The sequence below is a fragment of the Hippichthys cyanospilos genome, chromosome 3 (assembly GCF_059441005.1).
Source record: "Hippichthys cyanospilos isolate Australia breed blue-spotted pipefish chromosome 3, RoL_Hcya_1.0, whole genome shotgun sequence".
Lineage (NCBI taxonomy): Eukaryota > Metazoa > Chordata > Actinopteri > Syngnathiformes > Syngnathidae > Hippichthys > Hippichthys cyanospilos.
Window position 1 is genome coordinate 30,425,091 of NC_142371.1, and position 17,417 is coordinate 30,442,507.

Genomic DNA, 17,417 nt, shown 5'->3' on the forward strand with positions numbered 1-17,417 from the left:
GCCGCATTTACAAGCTAGGTAAGCAGCTGCAGGCATTGATGGCTTTAATTTGTTCCGCATTGCCTCAAATAAAAGTTAGACGTCTACATTGTGCCCTTTAGATCGCTTGATGTCGGAAGGAACATTACACCTGAAAGATTTTCAATAGCGAGCAGCCTGTGCGCCGCCAGATGTAATTAGCTCCGCACGGTTTGATTTGTCAAGCACCTAAAATGGGGACAGCAAAAGTTCACGTCAATCTTCAGAGCCGCTTTTTCTTGGAAAATGTGCGAAAGGAAATCAAGGTTTTTGTTTTTCCATTTATTGGTCCTGCAATTAGACGGACAAATTTCACGTTTAGCTCCCGTAACTTTTCACATTTGCTCGCAGGGCAAAGCCATCGGCGTGGGCATCGGCTGCATCCTGGGCATGTTCCCCCTCCTCTTCTTCAGCGACGACGACGACAAGAAAGACGGCAACAAGGACGCCAAGAAGGACAAGACGCAAACGCCCGCTGCCGCTCACGACAAAAAGTGAAGCTCACTTTGGACCCATGGACAAAAAAAATGAATAAATAAAGACGCCCAAATAGCCCAAGGCTTCCGATCTTGAAGACCTTCTTGAAAGTGAAGCACATGGACGTATGCTCCAGACATCATAATCATCATCATCATCAGTTTGCTAATGGGAGCTAGAGGAAATGGACTTTAACTTTAACATCATGTTTTATGATGTAGCAGCATTTTAAAGACGTCTAATATGGGAACATTTAACTTGTTTTAGTTTTAAATGTTGACTATCATCAGGCGTATGGGAGTTCATCCCCAAATTTTATTGAGCTAAACACATATTTGACAGTACCAAAAACAAGCTAAAAAGTCTAAAAAAAAAAAAAAAAAAAAAAAAGGAGACACTGTCTACTGAAATAATGACGATCTCGTTTCTCTTGTCAGTGAGAAATGCGGGTCTTCTCAGTCTAACACAAAGCTTTTGTTCTCTTCATTGCGCCTTCTGCCATCTAGTGGGAGAGCATTTAATTGTTCTATCTGTCATTTGTCACTGACATGGATGGATGAACATTTTTTGAAAATGAATTCAACAGATATCTTGTCACATGACCTCCGAGTGGAATTGAATGAGTGCAATATTTTGTGTCTCTACTGCACTCTGCTGGTTGAGACTCCTACCTTTCGAGGTGCCATTATTGGATACACTCAAGATCAAATCCAAGAGCCAGATGAACAAATCCCCTTAAAAAAATCGTAATGTTGACTTTGAAAAAAAAACAAAACATGTAATATTGTGGGAGTACATAAGATGCAAAGTCTCAAATAGTTCATCCCTCTCATGGAGCTCAATGAATATCAGAAATTGTACTTGTCAATTGGGAGAATTTTTCTTGTTGTTATCAGATGCTGTCCCTAAAATGGAAATAAGCGAGTTTGGAAGCAGCAGTCCAAAACTATTCATTTTTATTATAGTTCGTTCCCTCTTAGTAGCAGATCGATGTCAATTGCCCTCCAGGTTCTCGATTGTGTTTTCACCACTTTGCATTTTATTTACTGTCTATAATCGCTACTCTAATTCTACGTTTAACACCTAATGTTGTATTTATTTATAACTATTCATTAGTTAGTTGAAATCAAAAATGCTTTTTTTTTGTTTTTGTTTTGGTTATGATCTTTTGGTTGTGATTGTTTGACCATTCAGCACATGCATTGAATCGCTTACATTCCAATCCTGTTTTGTTCTGTAAACTTGAATTTATTAGCATGCTGAAAACTGGCAAAGTTATTTTAACTTATCATATACGTCATCTCCATATGACAGGATGGAATATAAATATAACAAAGCACATGAATTGAGTTGGATGAATATGACTACGTTTAGCCGTTAACATTATTAAGTAATGAGAAAGTGTTCCCATTCATTTTACTCATTTATCTTTTCCTACTTGATGTCTTATTTGTAGAGAAACTGTAATACGACTGCAACCCGCACCAGAAAATAGGAATTATGATGAGTATGAGACACATACACTACTTGATAGTATTAAATGAACGCTGTTTATTTTTATTGCTGTTGTCATGACGACTGTTATTTTGTGGGAGGTTTGAAAATGCATGTACTAGTTATTTATTTTCCTGATTAGTTTGTATCAAAACTTGAGAAGTGGTTACAAGCCGCATGCTTATTTCAGCATGGGTTGTTAAAAGATTTGAAGGATTTTTTTGTTTTGTTTTTTCATCTGCCTTTAATAAACACTCAAATATTCAATTGGGGAGTACACTCTGTCTAGGTGTCATAGAGCTTTTGTCATGTATAGAAAAATATATTTCCAAATAATATTAAAATTTTAAAAATGTACACAATTGTATAATTTATTGTTCATAATTAATGGTGGGTTGGCCGTAGTTGCTTTATTGACAATATAAAAATGATATCCCCAATAAAAGAACAACCTAACCCTAACCATAATTCTCGGGCACAGTGAACTAATCACTGATCTCATTAAACATGCATTTTGTACAGCCCATGTTCTTAATAAGGTTCGGGTGAGCTTTACCCTATCCCAGCTGAGTTGGAGTGAAAGCTTGAGAACACCAGTCAACATTTGGAAATACCTTTTCTAATAGTTTTTTTTTTTTTTAATTTAAACATTTCCTGTGTTGTAGATAAGTACCTCAGCATTGTGATCTAAATAACAAACTTAAATAAATATTCATTAAATATACACACAATCCTAAATATATATATATATATATATATATATATATATATATATATATATATATATATATATATATATGTGTCCCAATAAATGAATTTGAAGGTGTTTCCAAACATTTGACGGGCAATGTAGAAAAAAAAAAAATTGGCCACAAGCACACCCACATCTAATGGCATTATATGTCAAACTAAAGGCCCCTGGTCTAGATGTGGCCTGCCACTTCATATTATGCAACCTGCAAATACAGATCAGACGTCCACCAAAACTGCAAATTGTCTTAAGTTTTAATTAACATTTGAGGTGGGTGTGAGCGCTACTGTTACTATTAAGCAACATTTTAAAATGCTTCGATCAATCAAACAATTTTCATGGACTTCCGACTTTTCAACTAGCTCATCATTTGTTGCTTCATGTTTTTTACATTGCGTTATAAAAGGGTTTTAGCAGAAACCATTACTGAAATCTGGTCTTTGATTTAAGAAAAAAAAAACAGTTTAGCATAACAGTTTAGAATGTGTTTTGTCCCCACTGTTGTCATGAGTACCCGCAGGGCTGTGGGTTGATGCATGCACACGGGAGTACGCAAGCATGCAAACACACATACGTAAATACATAGACGGCTTGCACTTGGGGGAAATCTAGTTCGCTTTAAGACCATCAGCAGAGAGTAAACCCGCAGGGACTCAAAGAGAACACGCACAAGCCACTATGTTTCTGTTGCATCTATTTATTATTTGCACTTAAAATACTTAAGTTTCAAAATTCAAGTTGTCAGGAATCTTTATTAGTTACATATCATACAATTAAAAATATATAAGGTACAGTAAAAAAAAGCATCAATAGAACAAACACTCAAAATATTTGATTTCACATGAAAAAAGGTTAAAAATCACATTGATTACATTATATCAATCCATTTGCACTGTGCACTGACTTATGCCTGCATTAACTAAAAACACACACAACATACTGTATGTACATTTGTGCATAATTACTTCAAATTGGGCTCTACTCACTTAATGTTTTTAGGCAACACTGATATGTTTTCCTCCTCCATTAAAAATTGCAATAAGCAATAAATAAACGAGTCGTTTGTGCCATCCTGAACTAAACATAAATCAGCGTAAACATTTGTGCAATCAAGATGTACCATTTTACCCGTGCTAATGTGTTCATAATTATATTTTTTTCTGAACTTAAGTTAATTCAAATACATTCAAAAGGGGAACCACAGTGTCATAGTAAACCTCGCAAACAATACATTCTCTGAAGCGTTTCCATTTGAAACACCCCAAAAACTTAAAAACATGTCACATGGGAATTTCTTGAAATTGAATACCTTTTTTAGAGGTCTGCCTTGATTGCATAAGGCCAGTAGTGACATGACCCCCAATATAGCCTGCAATATAGTAGGGATTGATATGTTTCCAAAAAAATTTTAATCTGCACTCATTTTCTACAGCAATACATTTTTCAGTTCATGATTGATTGCAACTAGTAATGTAAGTCAAAGTACAGGCTATTGATGTTGTATATAACTATGATTTACATTATTTGCATTTAATCCGAAGGACATTTATTTTTAAAATTATGTAGGTCTTAGTTTTACATATATCTGAATTGAATCATTAAGTGCAGTGTTACCATTCAAATTATGCATTATGCTAGTTTGTTACAATTCAAAAGGCCACCGCTTTTCAGCAAAAAGACTTACAATATATTGAGCACCAGGCACCATTCAGTTTTTTTGTTTTTTTTTAAAGCCTCATGCTGAATTCACATCGGACAGCCTCGACTGTTTTGTTCGTGACACACGGTTACACATGGGAGGGTGTTGTAACAGTTGGTAATGGAGCTCCGGCAACCCAACAACAACAACCTTTGTGTGCCATCACAGCCACAGTGTGCATATTTGTCCTCTCGCGTCTTGCTTGCGTGTATGTCTTGCGCTATTTGAGTCTGGCATGCGTGTGCCTTTCCTCTCCCACTGTGCCGGCCTGAATCCAAACCAGAGACAGTGAGTCCCCAGTCTCGTCCACACTGTCGTCAATAAAGACCTTCTGCCGGATGTATTGACAATACAATTCTGGCTGATGATGTCCACGCAATGACTGCATTGTCTTAAAAACATTCATAAATGAGACCTCTGTTATACTTTTCCCGCTTTGACTGGAAGCATTTCGGGGATGTGGAGGCTTTAGTGAGTTTTGCCATTGTTGACGGGGCGGACAGGCGGACACTGGGTTGAGGGGGCGTGTCTGGTGGCTTTTGTGGCGACAAAGGGGAGTTTGCTTTTGAATTTGGGATGCAGGACAACCATAGCCAGGACGCTGAGGATGTGCCCGTGGAAGTACATGGACCTGGAACACAGCCAGAATCAGTCTTTGCCTCAAAACGGGAATCCCTGCTCCGTTATAGAGTTTTTAAAAGTGTTTTCATGTGGTTGTACAGTGATCGTCAAAACACCCTTGAAAAATTTGGAACTTCAGTGACACCCTTGCTAAATTTCTGGTTCAGTTCCTGGTAGGGCTGCACGATTATGGCCAAAATAATAATCACAATTATTTTGGTCAATATTGAAATTACGATTATTCATCATGTTTAGTCAAACATGTCTATTAACTACCCTTTATTCAAACAAGCAGTATATAAACACGGCTTCAAGAATTGATACCAACAAATAATAATAAACTAAAATAAATAAAGTGAATAATAATTAATGGCAAAAACTTGGCACACAGAGCAACACAGCTAACTTATTTGCTGAGAGCAAATCAATGAAAAAAAAAATGAAGCCTACTTAGAACCAAGCACATTATTTACTTTTAAGCAAATTTTAATCAGTTAGCAGTCAAAATGTAATTTTCTGTCATTTCAAACAGAATTTAATCCAATTTTTTGCCAGTCAGATTTTTCAAAATGGGTCTCAATTGACAGCCAGCACTGTAAATATTAGGAATCGGGTGAGAAACTCAACACCAGGTTTTTGTAACACAAACATGGGAAACATTGTCCTCTGGTGGTAAGGCTTGATTTGCCTCTCAATCAAAAAAGTGCTTGACTTTTTAAATGTTAGTATGGCTGATTATCATCTTAATTAATCAATCATGGCCGCCAATAACGCGATCGCGATTAAAACTCGATCAATTGTACAGCCTTAGTTCCTGGTAAACCTTTAAGACGCTTTTGATGCTCAAATCTAAGTGATAATGCTAATGTTAGCTATAGGGAATCTGTGCGAGAGGTATTAGCCATCAGGTTCCTGGTAAACTTTTAAGAAGCTTTTGATGCTCAAATCTAAGTGATAATGCTAATAGTAGCTATAGGAAATCTGCGCGGTAGGTATTAGCCATCAGGTTGATAGTTGTAGCGCCACACTGACATAACCAGCTAAATAACAAACTCAAAAGTATGGTATTCTTTAGACACAACGCGATTCTTGACCTTGCGGCTCTTCTTCCTTCACACGGCTACTGGGAACAGAAATGTAATTCAGTCCAGGATTTCGCGATGCTATGTGCTAGTCCTCATTGGCATTGTCTTCTAATACAAAAAACACTACCACTTTTGTCCATATCCTGCAGCCATAATCCATGAATGAAAGCTTTAATATCTCAATCAAAATATACCAAAATCACCATAATTTACTTTGCACCAGTGCTTCTCAATTATTCATGGCATTTCACTCCCCCCACTTGCCGCTGTGATTGCAAATAAGAGCATTATTTATAAAAAAAAAATGTATAAGTGTACTTAAAATTGTATTCTTTTTAATAGTAATAAAAGGAAAAAAATAATACAAATAAACATTCAACAAATGTTAACTTTTAAGCCGAAATGCTAACTTTTGGCTGTTTCTTGGGGTCATCAGTGTCATCTGTGAGACTGCATTTTAGATATCCTCGTCTCAGGGTGATATAAAACTGGTTTGAAGAAATAAAACCTTTGTGTGTGGTAAATATGTAAAAAAACCACACACACAGAAATTAGGAAGGTGGCAAATACTTTTTCAAGGCACTGTATTTCCTGTGCACTTTTTAAAAAAACATTGTCACATTATAATGATTATGATGTGAAAATTGTCATCCGAGCCAATTAATTCTACCTCCATAATTTTGAAATAAAATGTCGCGTTAAAGTCACACCAAACTGAGAATCGATGTGCCTGATGTCTGATCTTCAGGCGTTTTATCTTGCATGAAAAATCCAGTGATGATTGAAGGTACCTGTAGTAGATCATGGTGGGTTCTACAGCCAGGAGTAGAAAGGGAATGAAAGTATAGCAGATGGCTAGTTGGGTGGACGCCCACGTCACAATGTCATAAACCAGCTTTAAACGTCTGGAGCCGAGGAAGTGGTGACGGAATGATTTGCGTACCTTGTTGACAAAAATGGATGGAAATGCATAAGTAAAGTGGCTTAATTTGGGAAATTTTATATGAATTTGCTAAACTCACAGCTCGTGCTGCCATCGTGGTGAAGATGGCGGTGATGAAGGAGAAGTAGTATCCTGGGTAAACGCCGTGCCACAACGCAGACAATATGTACGTGAGGACCACCCGGTGCCGCGGCGCTCGGTTGTAACACACCCTGATGAGTGGAGGTAACAAAAACAAAAAAGACAAAATATTAAATAATAAATAGCTGATTGAGAAAACACGAAGCTGCGCAATGCTGTTATTTTGAATGTGTCTACTTTGAAGAATAAAATATACACCTTTTCTGTTTGGACTAACATTTTTTTGTTTATCAAATAATCATATCCATATTTTTTCATTAAGTCAATGACTTTTTTACTGGTAATCAACAATTCAGGAAATTTTAAATAATAATAATTAAAAAACAGAATGAGAAGAATGTATATATATTTACACATACATATATACATACATATATATGTATGTATGGTGTCTACCGCCCACCGCCTGAAGATTGCTGGCATAGGCACCAGCTAGCCCACGACCCTACAGATAATGGATATGGATGGGTATATTGCATAATGTAGTAATATATTATAATACGAAATATTACAATAATATCAATTGTAATCATTTATACATCAAAAAATTCTATAACAATAAGTTATCATTAAATATTCTCTGAAATTTGAAATTTCATTTTTTTTAGGGTTTTATGTATCCAGGCCCAAATTTGGACAATTAAAAAGCAATCACTTCTCTCAAAGCAGGCAGGAGTTAACAATTAAAACAAAAATATCTTTATAAGGTATCTCTATCAATAAGTAGGACTTGACTGTGTTTACATTTTAAGCCATTTTTCAGTTTGTATGTTCCAGTTGTCAATGAAAGTCTTGAAGCTGGTTGCTGTCTGAAAAAATAAAGAAGCAAGTGAAAATGTTTATTTCACTCCAATCTCTTCTCACTTGTGATTTGCAGACCAAAAGACAGCAAAGGTACCTCAATTCCAACAATGTCCAGGTTACTAAGGAGGTTCCAGGAACCTTCTCCATTTTCATCCATCCCCGAGAAACCAAATCCAGCGGCGTTGTTGATGGCATCAGCTTGGATGACGGAACAAAAAAAACCTCAGAAAATCCAGCAGCAAACTGCCTTGGAGGTTGAAAATGGCACCAACTATGTTGCTCACCTAGCGTCCAGGCAAAGTAGAACTTGGGTCTTGCAGCTTGCATGGAAAAGAAAGTGTAGGTGAGCCGAGTGACGAAGGGGGCACGGTTGACAAAGTGAGGGTCCACGTTGTAATTTATGGGCAGCGACCGTGTGATGACAAGGAAGAAGAGCATGCAACCGCAGCACACCAACAACTTGTGACAGACGGCCTTCTGCGGAGATGATGGACGCAACGCACGCAATGACAAATAGAATGACCCTACAGTTTGAAAATAGCCAAGAAGAAATAACGACTCTAATTGTGAAGTGTTGTATCAGGAGGATGGATTCTTACCAGAGGTGACGGGTCTGGACATTTATTGCAGCCCTTCTTGCCGTTAGGCATGCGGGCATGTTGCCTGAGCCTGCCGCTGATGTGCGTGCCCTCGATGAAGTCGATGTAGTCTTTGTAGTTATTGAACGGACCCACCAATACACCCAGGAAGTTGAGATTGTAACTCAAGTACTCGATGAGAGAAGGCCTCGCACTGCGCCGACCAAAAAATACAATCAAATGTTAAAACAATGTGAGCACTTCAGGTGTATGGAACGCATGCTACTTGCATTAAAGAATGAAAGAAAAAAAAATTAAAATGAAAAATCATTCATATACTGTATAATTACAAAAACTGACTATAAAACAATCTCTATGATCAAACTAGGGCTGGGGGAAAAAAGTCAACCAACTTGGGTAAGTCGACTTTAAAAATAGGTCCACTACAAATATGTGCCTTGAAGGTCTAATGGAACCATGTTTACACTATGGTTTTGAACATGATCCTATCTTGAAGACAAACAGTGTTGCAATGGCTGCATGGGAGAAAGATCCCCGCCCAAAACAGGAGATATCACACATTTGGCATCATTTGCAATTAAAAAAAGAATGACAAAAATAAAATAAAGCAATATAATAAAATAAACATTACATTATTGCACAGTGGAAAAGGCGTGCGAGAATAGTAATTAGAAAAAAAAAGCGCATATGCAAAGACCACCTTAAGTGACCATTGCTTGTCTTGATGCACCTCTTAGTGGCCCAATGGCTGATGCTATTTCTGTGCTTAGAACACTTACTGATTTAGGAGTGAGTGGATTTTCATTTAATATATTATAAGCACATGGACCACTGTTACTTGTGTAATGCACTTTGTACATTTATCATTATTTATGTGTGAACTGAATGGTACTTTGCTTATTTGACCTTAAATGATAATCGCTAGTACTGTTTACGAACGCTATTCACTAATGCGGTTAACAAAGGCAATTTTGCTGGTGTCTAAAGATTTGTAGTAAGTAGTTATAGCAACCTTTGTAGATTAGTAAAGTATTACTATTCTATGGAATAATCGATAGGATAATCCATTTTACGAAGATTTGCTAGTGAGAGGTCTAATTTAACATGGTTTGTATTGATTGAACGTTGCGATGAGTTGTGGAGGCACTGGAGAGGAAATTAGCAGAAAGGCTTCACTGTTTGGTATGATACCCAAACTTGACAATTATCAACATTTTTTGTTCTGATTGCATCCATGGAACATGTTTTAAAAGATCTGCTTTCATGCAATCTTTCCCATTCAAAATGATGCACTTTTTCGTCAGTTGGCAGCATGCTAGTTACGTGAAACAAATTATTCACCGTGGATGCATGTCCTTGTCCTTGTGTGTCTTAGCTACAGGAAGAGAGAGAAATGTATTCTTAAAATAAGTTCAGAAATAAGTTGAAAATCATCTTTCACCTAAATCTTGTTAAAGGGATACTAAAACCGATTTAGACATTTTCAGTCAAAAGTTTGTATTTTTTCTAAGACTATTTTGATGTATAATTAAGACATAACTGTTGACTAATAATGACATCACGCGTGCTCAGCCAATCACGGCTCACCATTTGGGTTTGGTCACATGGCATTCGCAAGCTGAGCAGTGATTGGTTGTTACCTGAGCTTTGAACATATGTGATGTCATTTTCAGTCAACAAAAATATTGACAGCAGAAACATTGTCATGAAACCTAATCCACTATCACATTAATTATAGACAATATATTACTGCTGAAAACGGCTGAATAAGTTTAGTGTCCCATAGGTGTTTAAATTCAAGGGTGTCCTTTTTTAAGGTTGATAGACTTGTCGCCACCAATATTAAGGTTGCTGTGAAAAAGATGAACGACTGCATTTGTATTCTGTAACCCACATACTGACTTACTATATTGCTAGTTGCTTCTGTTCTGAGGTCAGTTCTTCAGTTTTCTTACACATACCTGAAAAAAAGACGCTTGAATAAAAAGTTAGGTCACAAATGACCTAAAAGCAGACTAAAAAGTGTCAGACCCAACGTTTCACGCTGTTGATTGAAGCCAAGTGTTTTTGGTTTGAATAAATAATAAAGGTCATGTTAAATGAATAAATCATCAAAGCAGCCCCATTCTAGATGTTTGTGCAAAAACAACACAATGCTGTGAGTTGTTTTGGGGGTTGTACATTTTTGTCCAACTTTTTGGGGGGTTAAATTACTAACCCCCAAAATTAGTTTGATACATCTTAGACCCAACTATTTTTAGAGTGTCGATACAATTGTTTTCAAAATTACGCATTTCAAGAGACCACAATCAGCCTAACCCTTTAATTCTACTTCTAAACATCATTTACAAAGCACGCGTGTGCATTGAGAGTATTTACCGTCATGAAGCTGGAATGCAAGTGAGGTAATCTTCTGGGTCACTATCATCAGCGGCCTGAGTAGAAAATGTTAGTTCATTGTACATGTGACAAATATGATCAACCATTCGCTTCTATTTATTGTTAGACAACATTTAAGCCAGTCAAATATTTATGCAGGACAAACAGCATGAATGTAAATAGAACAGACAATGTTAACACTAGACAATAATATATTCAACCACAAATGCTCGTTCACATTATCAAGTCATGAATGGCACAGTTTACATTTTGATGTGAGCCGGCAAGAGGCAACAAAACAATTGAACTTGTGGTTGCATGTGTACGTAATGTATTGTACAGAATGTGTGTTGCATGGTGTGCACAAAAATGTGATTATGCAGCGATCAGTGCCAGCAGCATGCTGAAAGTCAAAATGACAACATTTTCTCCATTGTATTACCAACTGAAAGCAACAAAGCAAAGCATCAAAGTTAATGCTAAGGTGTTGTGTGTTACATCCAACCAAATTCACAATATCCTTGTATTGCACTGTACAGTAACAAGTTACACACATTGAACTCATCTTTGTGATTCACCAACATCACTTGTTCCACTTTTAGACTCGCAACTGCCTGAATTCTGAGCATAATTCTGGTTGCTCATCTCCATCGAGGAGAATTGGAAGGCTGCCAACAAACTTATCAACATGAGAACTACGCTGACTGTAAAAAAGTCAGCTGACAAACATTTAGGTGTAACTTTGCTGAACTAATTCCTTTTCCTCAACTTGTGTCTAGTGAAACTGCAGCTAGCATCTCCTGCATGAAGACTAGGACGCCCCATGTTGGTGTAAGACTTCAATTTTTAATCCGTTAATATCTGATTGCTTGACAAATGATGGCATTACAACCAACTTGCACAAAATAGCAAATATCATCCAATCACAAAAAGGTCGATCAGATAGATATAAAGTCTGATTTTAAAAATCAAGCTGTTTAATTAATTAGTAAAATAAATGATTACATTTGCAATTTGTAAATATTCAGTAGTAAGAGGCCTAACCTACACTCAACCAGTTACCAGGAGGTAGTGTGAACTCCACCTGCTTGGACAATGTCCCACAATAAACAACGCACACTGCCTCTTTTTAACCAGTGGCACAATATTTACTCAAGGGTGTGTCACTAGTGACTGTTTAAGCATGCAGGGCACATTGCAGAAAAGTTAACTGATAACGTGAAGTGAAACTACTAATGGGCTGCCAGAGTACAGGTGTGGCAAGGACATTTTTCTTACCCGGAGAAGTCGGTGGAAAGTATTCCATATTTAAAAATGAAGATTCTGCTCACTTGGCACACAGTCAGGTACCCCAACGCCATCACCATGGAATACCTTGGAGGAAAAAAAGAAACCTCTTGTAAGATTTCCACTTAGAATGAAATTCCTACTAAGTGCGATGATCATGATTTGCCCCCCGACGGACATTGCCCAAATATATTGTAAATAAAGTGTATGAAATTAGTTTAATAAAACCTTGCCCACCTGTTTGGCTTACGGTACTACGGATGCCAAACAGGCATGCTTCTCTTTTTGGGCACAACAGAGCGCCGCTAACTCCCCCCAATAGGCCTGAAAATCTATCGGATAAATAAAAGGAACTTTTGGATTCATGTTTTTGCAAAGAGACCAAAATCCCAAGAAAAGAAAAACGGAATATTTGTTCACACGACCACATTCCCCATACACTGTGAGCTCCTTTTTCTGCTTGTATGGCAGATGATGTTAAAAAAGCTGATGAAGTCAACCTTCTCAAATGAGCAAATGCTCCTACACATAGTAACTATAAACCCTCAATATTTCAAGACAGTGTATCCAAAAATGTGTGAATTTTGGGGAGGACTTGTGCAAAGATATGTACAAGTGGGTATATTAATCCGGGGCCCCGTGTACGTAGCTCTCCACCTCATGAACAGTACCAAACAATTTCAACTAAGCCTGCAGCTTTTACCTGTGTGTATTCTTCCCTTCACACATATTTCACAACAAACTGGACCTGACTTGTTTGGTCTCATTCCTAAACGACGGTCTAAATATGTGTGAAAAGTCTAACATAAATTGTTAACAGAAGCTGGAAATGGTAAACAGATCTTAAAAACACATGCACTAAAATATTACAGACTTCCACTGTTTTTGATTGAACAGACTTGTCACATGCTTTATATTTAAACTTTCTGCCAGGGCTGCCACTATCCAGCTTTTTTGGTTAAGATATTCTACAGGAAATGTGAATCGAATATTAATTTTTGTGCTTGGTGAAAAATAAGTATAAACACAGAAGGCCAATTAACACAATTCCACTTAATTATGAATGAGCAACTTTGATACATTTTTGATCATCAACATTTTTCATTAATTGTTTGAATTTAACTTATGCTTAACAGTGCACTACTTCTCCAAATCTTTCCCCGTAAATTTTGGTCTAAAAACAACACATTTGAGTCAGCATGGTTTGTTAAAATGTGATCAAAAGGAATGAGATTGTGTCAGGCTGTCAGTATCAAAGTCTATCAAGCCAGCCTATATGGAGCACTCGAGCGCTGCTAGCTAGAAGATAGTTAATGATGGATGCAACTATAATAGAGCCTGAGCCACAGGTAAACACAAGCAAATATCAACATTACTAAGTCGTTTTAGAATGTGTTTTGAGTCAGTTAACCACTTGGCTACCATTCTGACTTGAATTGTTACATTATCACTCTCCTACCCATCAGTATGCTGTCCGGCAGACTGGTCTGTCTAGTCGAGTGACCGCACTAGTGAGAAAACAGCTCATGCGATCTAAAACCGATCTCGACTGATGGGATTCCTCATTAGTTACTCTATAAGACATTGAAGTGAATAAAAGGAAAAACATTGAGTCTATGACAATAACATTAAGACAGATACTTTGAGCATAATTTCAGACGTGTGTATCAAACTGGGATTACTTAACGCTAAAGAAATAACTCTCAGTTTCAAAACAATTGGTGATCCCTGATCTTAATATTGATTTTTGTGTGGTGATTTTTAATTCAAACTTTACATATTTTCGAGGACTTTGCAAACATTATTGATTATTACATTAAAGTACAGTATGCACACAAAAAACACACAAAAAAGATCAGATGCAATGTAGCTCCTCTCATGTGACACGACTCAGCCAATCAAGTCATTTACTGTATTCCAAATAGCTTTGCAAATGAATTGTGGGTGTGTGTGTGAGGTAGACCTCTCACCTTATTGCCTAAGAGACTCCTTTCAGAGTAAACAGATAATATACTGACTTAAAAAAAAAAAAAGAGTAAAGGGATGCCTAAAACTGTTTTGTCAGGAGTAATTCAGGGTTTTTATATCCAGAATATTTTAACAAAGTTCATCAAGAAAGAATGCAGTAATTCAAATTACTCTCTCTTAGGGCTGCACAATTAATCGAGTTTTAATTGCAATCGCCATATTGGCTGCCACGATTAATGAAAATGATAATCGATGTTTCCCACATTTGCGTGACAAACGCTTCTTGTTTTCTCAGCCTAACATATTATCTAAAAGTGTGAAATGACGTTGAGTTTCTCACTTGATTCCGAATACTTACATTGCTAGCTGTCAATTGAGACCCATTTTGAAAAATCATTTTGGCAAAAAAAAGGAATAAATTCGGTTTGACGTGACTGAAAATGACATTTTGACTGTTAATTGATTAAAATTGCTTGTTTCTAAGTAGGCTTTTTTTTTCATTGGTTTGCTCTCAGCAAGTAAGTTAGCTGTGTTGCCCTGTGTGCCAAGTTTTTGCCATTAATTATTATTTACTTTATATATTTTAGTTTATTATCATTATTTGTAAGTATCAATCCTTGCAGCCGCATTTATATACTGCTTGTTTAAAAAAAAGGGTAATAAATACACATGTTTGACCAAACATGGTGAATGTGTGCATTTGAATTGAATGCAACTCACATACAAAAATAAAAGATCTACCTGTGTATGTTGCTGAGGTCAGCTTGGATGATAAAAAGGTAGTTTGCAAGCACCACTGCCAGGACATGAGTGGAGTACCTGCAAAGAAGGACACGGACAATAAGAGCCTAGAGTTCATGGACCCCTATGCTACAGCTTTAGTTATTGGCATGTGGGACCACCAGATAGCATTAAACCCCACTATCAACCTCATACTCATCTCCTGCTAAATTCAATGGACTTTAAGGCCAGATAGATACAGTATTGTCAATTTTTTTGGATGACAGAACATGTGAATTTCTTTACAGTTCCAGTGGGTGTGTAGGTTGTGCAAGACCCCCATACTGTACCATCCAAAGCAGAAGATGATGAAGGTGACGCCAAGCAAAATAGCAACGATGTGCCTCACCAGGGGATTGCTGCGTTGAGGACTGAGGTAGATACGAAACCAGAAGGCAGACATCAGCGCAAACAGCTGACACACCAGAAAGTTTACCTGAGTGGCACACGATTTTTTTTTTAATGAAAGCTTTGAAGAAAGTGGAAAATTAAAATATGCAAGGACTGCAGCTTCCTAATAACAACTACAAAACGATAAGCATTGCATTTCACTTCATTAAAAAAAATTGTATTTTTATTCACTTTTTTTTTCATCCAGGTTTTGTATTAGGGATTGACAAATTATCAACTGATTAATGGTTTGATGCCACAATTTGGCATTTTAAAAAATATTAGCATCATCCCTTCAAAATAAATACATAATTAATGGCCAATAATAGATCACTTAAAGCAGTTGACTTCAGGGGACTATTAGTTCATGTTTTTAGGTAGCTTTATGATTCCCCCGATTCTTTCACTTTTGTTTTTGTTTTGTAACTTTTCACTGGACTTACCTTTTGATTTTGTTCAAAAAATGTTAAGGGGGTGAAGATGAGAGAAAATTTAAAATTTCAGTAATTTTGATACTTTGGAGAACTTGATTTCCTATGGGAAACTATAGTAGGCGATAGATTTGTTTACATTTTCATTTAACTTTTTAAGACATGTTAATGACTGGGAGCTCGCTGGGTTTTTTCTTGGACTTCAACAACAAAAATGCATGTCTAAAAACGTGTTAAAATAGAATAAAATAAAATGATAATATTAATATCTACATTGTGCAAATCTGTTTTTTTTTTTGCGAACATTAGCTCATTATGGTCATTATGCACTCTCCTGAAATATCTTATAACTTAACTTTTACTACATTAAAAATGTAATGTATTGTACCTTCTTAAAAGATTGGTACTCGTTTTACAAATTCTGACCATACAAATGTTCAACAAACCAGCGCATCAACAACCTGTTGCTATTTTTACAGTAAAAAGAAATGGTCTTCCTGCTTTGTGTTTAATTATACGGCTCCGGATTTCATACGGAGTCCAGGTAAAAATGCGAGTAAACAGTTGAAATACCATGCTGTCATCTTTCGTAGTTTTGTGTCAATTTGGTTGGGAGGGGTGAAAAAACATACAATAAATCTCTACGGCGCGCTTTTCCAAACGTGCTGCTGTGATTCTATCGTCTTCTTACCAGTGCAAGAGGAAATCCCAAGTATTCACTGATAGGCAGCAGCCACTGAAAACCAGTGGTTTGAAATACATTGTCCACGAGCTCGCCCATCCTAAACAACTTGTGTCTAACTCTCGACTACCGGTGAGTTTCTTTTTGCCTTGTTCAAATCAGGCACTAACGATTTCTCGATTTTGAGGGTTAACTGAAAGACATCGCTCCTCCGATAATACATCCAGCGACAAGTCAAACCAGTCCGCAGTTTGGCGAGGTCCAAGACAAGCACGCCCGGTATCCTCCTCCTTCCTCCTTTGCCGCGCCTCACTCACTCCGCAGCTCTGACTTCAAATTGAGGATGAGCGCAACTTCCGCATATATCTTCCAAAAATAAAAGTCGAAGCTGTTTCGAACTTCGGTGTAGCATTCGGCTGTTTAGTGTTTTTTTTTTTTTTTTTTAAGCTGAACGACAATAAGAGTACAAGATACTTTAAGATCAACCATGTATCCAGATGGTATCAAACATCTGCTCTCACAGGAATTTTATATGTCCTCTGGTAAATTGTATGGGACAATTTGCCAAATATACCTTTTATTTTTGTTAGTGGGTCGGGTGTAAAGCTCACTTGACCCACTAATCACTTTTTTTTTCATTTCATTCATTTGATTTTAAACAGGGACTGCAAAGTGACTCTCCTGTTATGTTGTTTGAAAGTGAAAGGAAATATGTATTTTTCTTATTACTGCGTTTTCCACACTGTGAGGCACATCTAAAATCCTTCAATTTCCCCAAAGCGTTTTATAATCCGGTGCGCCTTATACAGTGCATAAACCGCACGTATTCATATTTGGGGGACAAAAAAATAAAATAACCATCACACCT

At 36.9% G+C, this 17,417-nt stretch overlaps 2 protein-coding genes across 4 annotated transcripts in view; one reads left to right on the top strand and one right to left on the bottom strand.

Annotated features, from left to right (window-relative positions):
- Window positions 1-2,256, top strand: part of LOC148426806 (transmembrane protein 65-like) — a 29,846-nt gene extending 27,590 nt beyond the window's left edge. For both annotated transcript variants that reach the window (XM_088411909.1, XM_088411910.1), the window contains one exon: window positions 370-2,256. In XM_088411909.1, coding sequence (XP_088268035.1) covers window positions 370-516 — 147 coding nt within the window. In that variant the 3' untranslated portion in view covers window positions 517-2,256. The remainder of the gene's footprint in view (window positions 1-369) is intronic.
- A 1,233-nt stretch (window positions 2,257-3,489) lies between these two features.
- LOC148426807 (membrane-bound glycerophospholipid O-acyltransferase 1-like) lies at window positions 3,490-16,800 on the bottom strand. 2 transcript variants are annotated; one of them, XM_088410670.1, is made up of 13 exons: window positions 16,559-16,800; window positions 15,337-15,417; window positions 15,008-15,085; window positions 12,290-12,385; window positions 11,012-11,067; window positions 10,539-10,593; window positions 8,633-8,825; window positions 8,318-8,510; window positions 8,128-8,231; window positions 7,974-8,038; window positions 7,168-7,300; window positions 6,937-7,088; window positions 3,490-5,070 (listed from the first exon to the last, which is right to left on the bottom strand). In XM_088410670.1, the coding sequence occupies exons 1-13, from the start codon at window positions 16,627-16,629 to the stop codon at window positions 4,908-4,910; spliced, it is 1,440 nt and encodes a 479-aa protein (XP_088266796.1). In that variant the 5' UTR covers window positions 16,630-16,800; the 3' UTR covers window positions 3,490-4,907. The 2 variants fall into 2 exon arrangements, with proteins under 2 accessions (XP_088266796.1, XP_088266795.1); XM_088410669.1 differs by having other exon boundaries at window positions 15,337-15,482.
- Window positions 16,801-17,417: the final 617 nt, after the last annotated feature.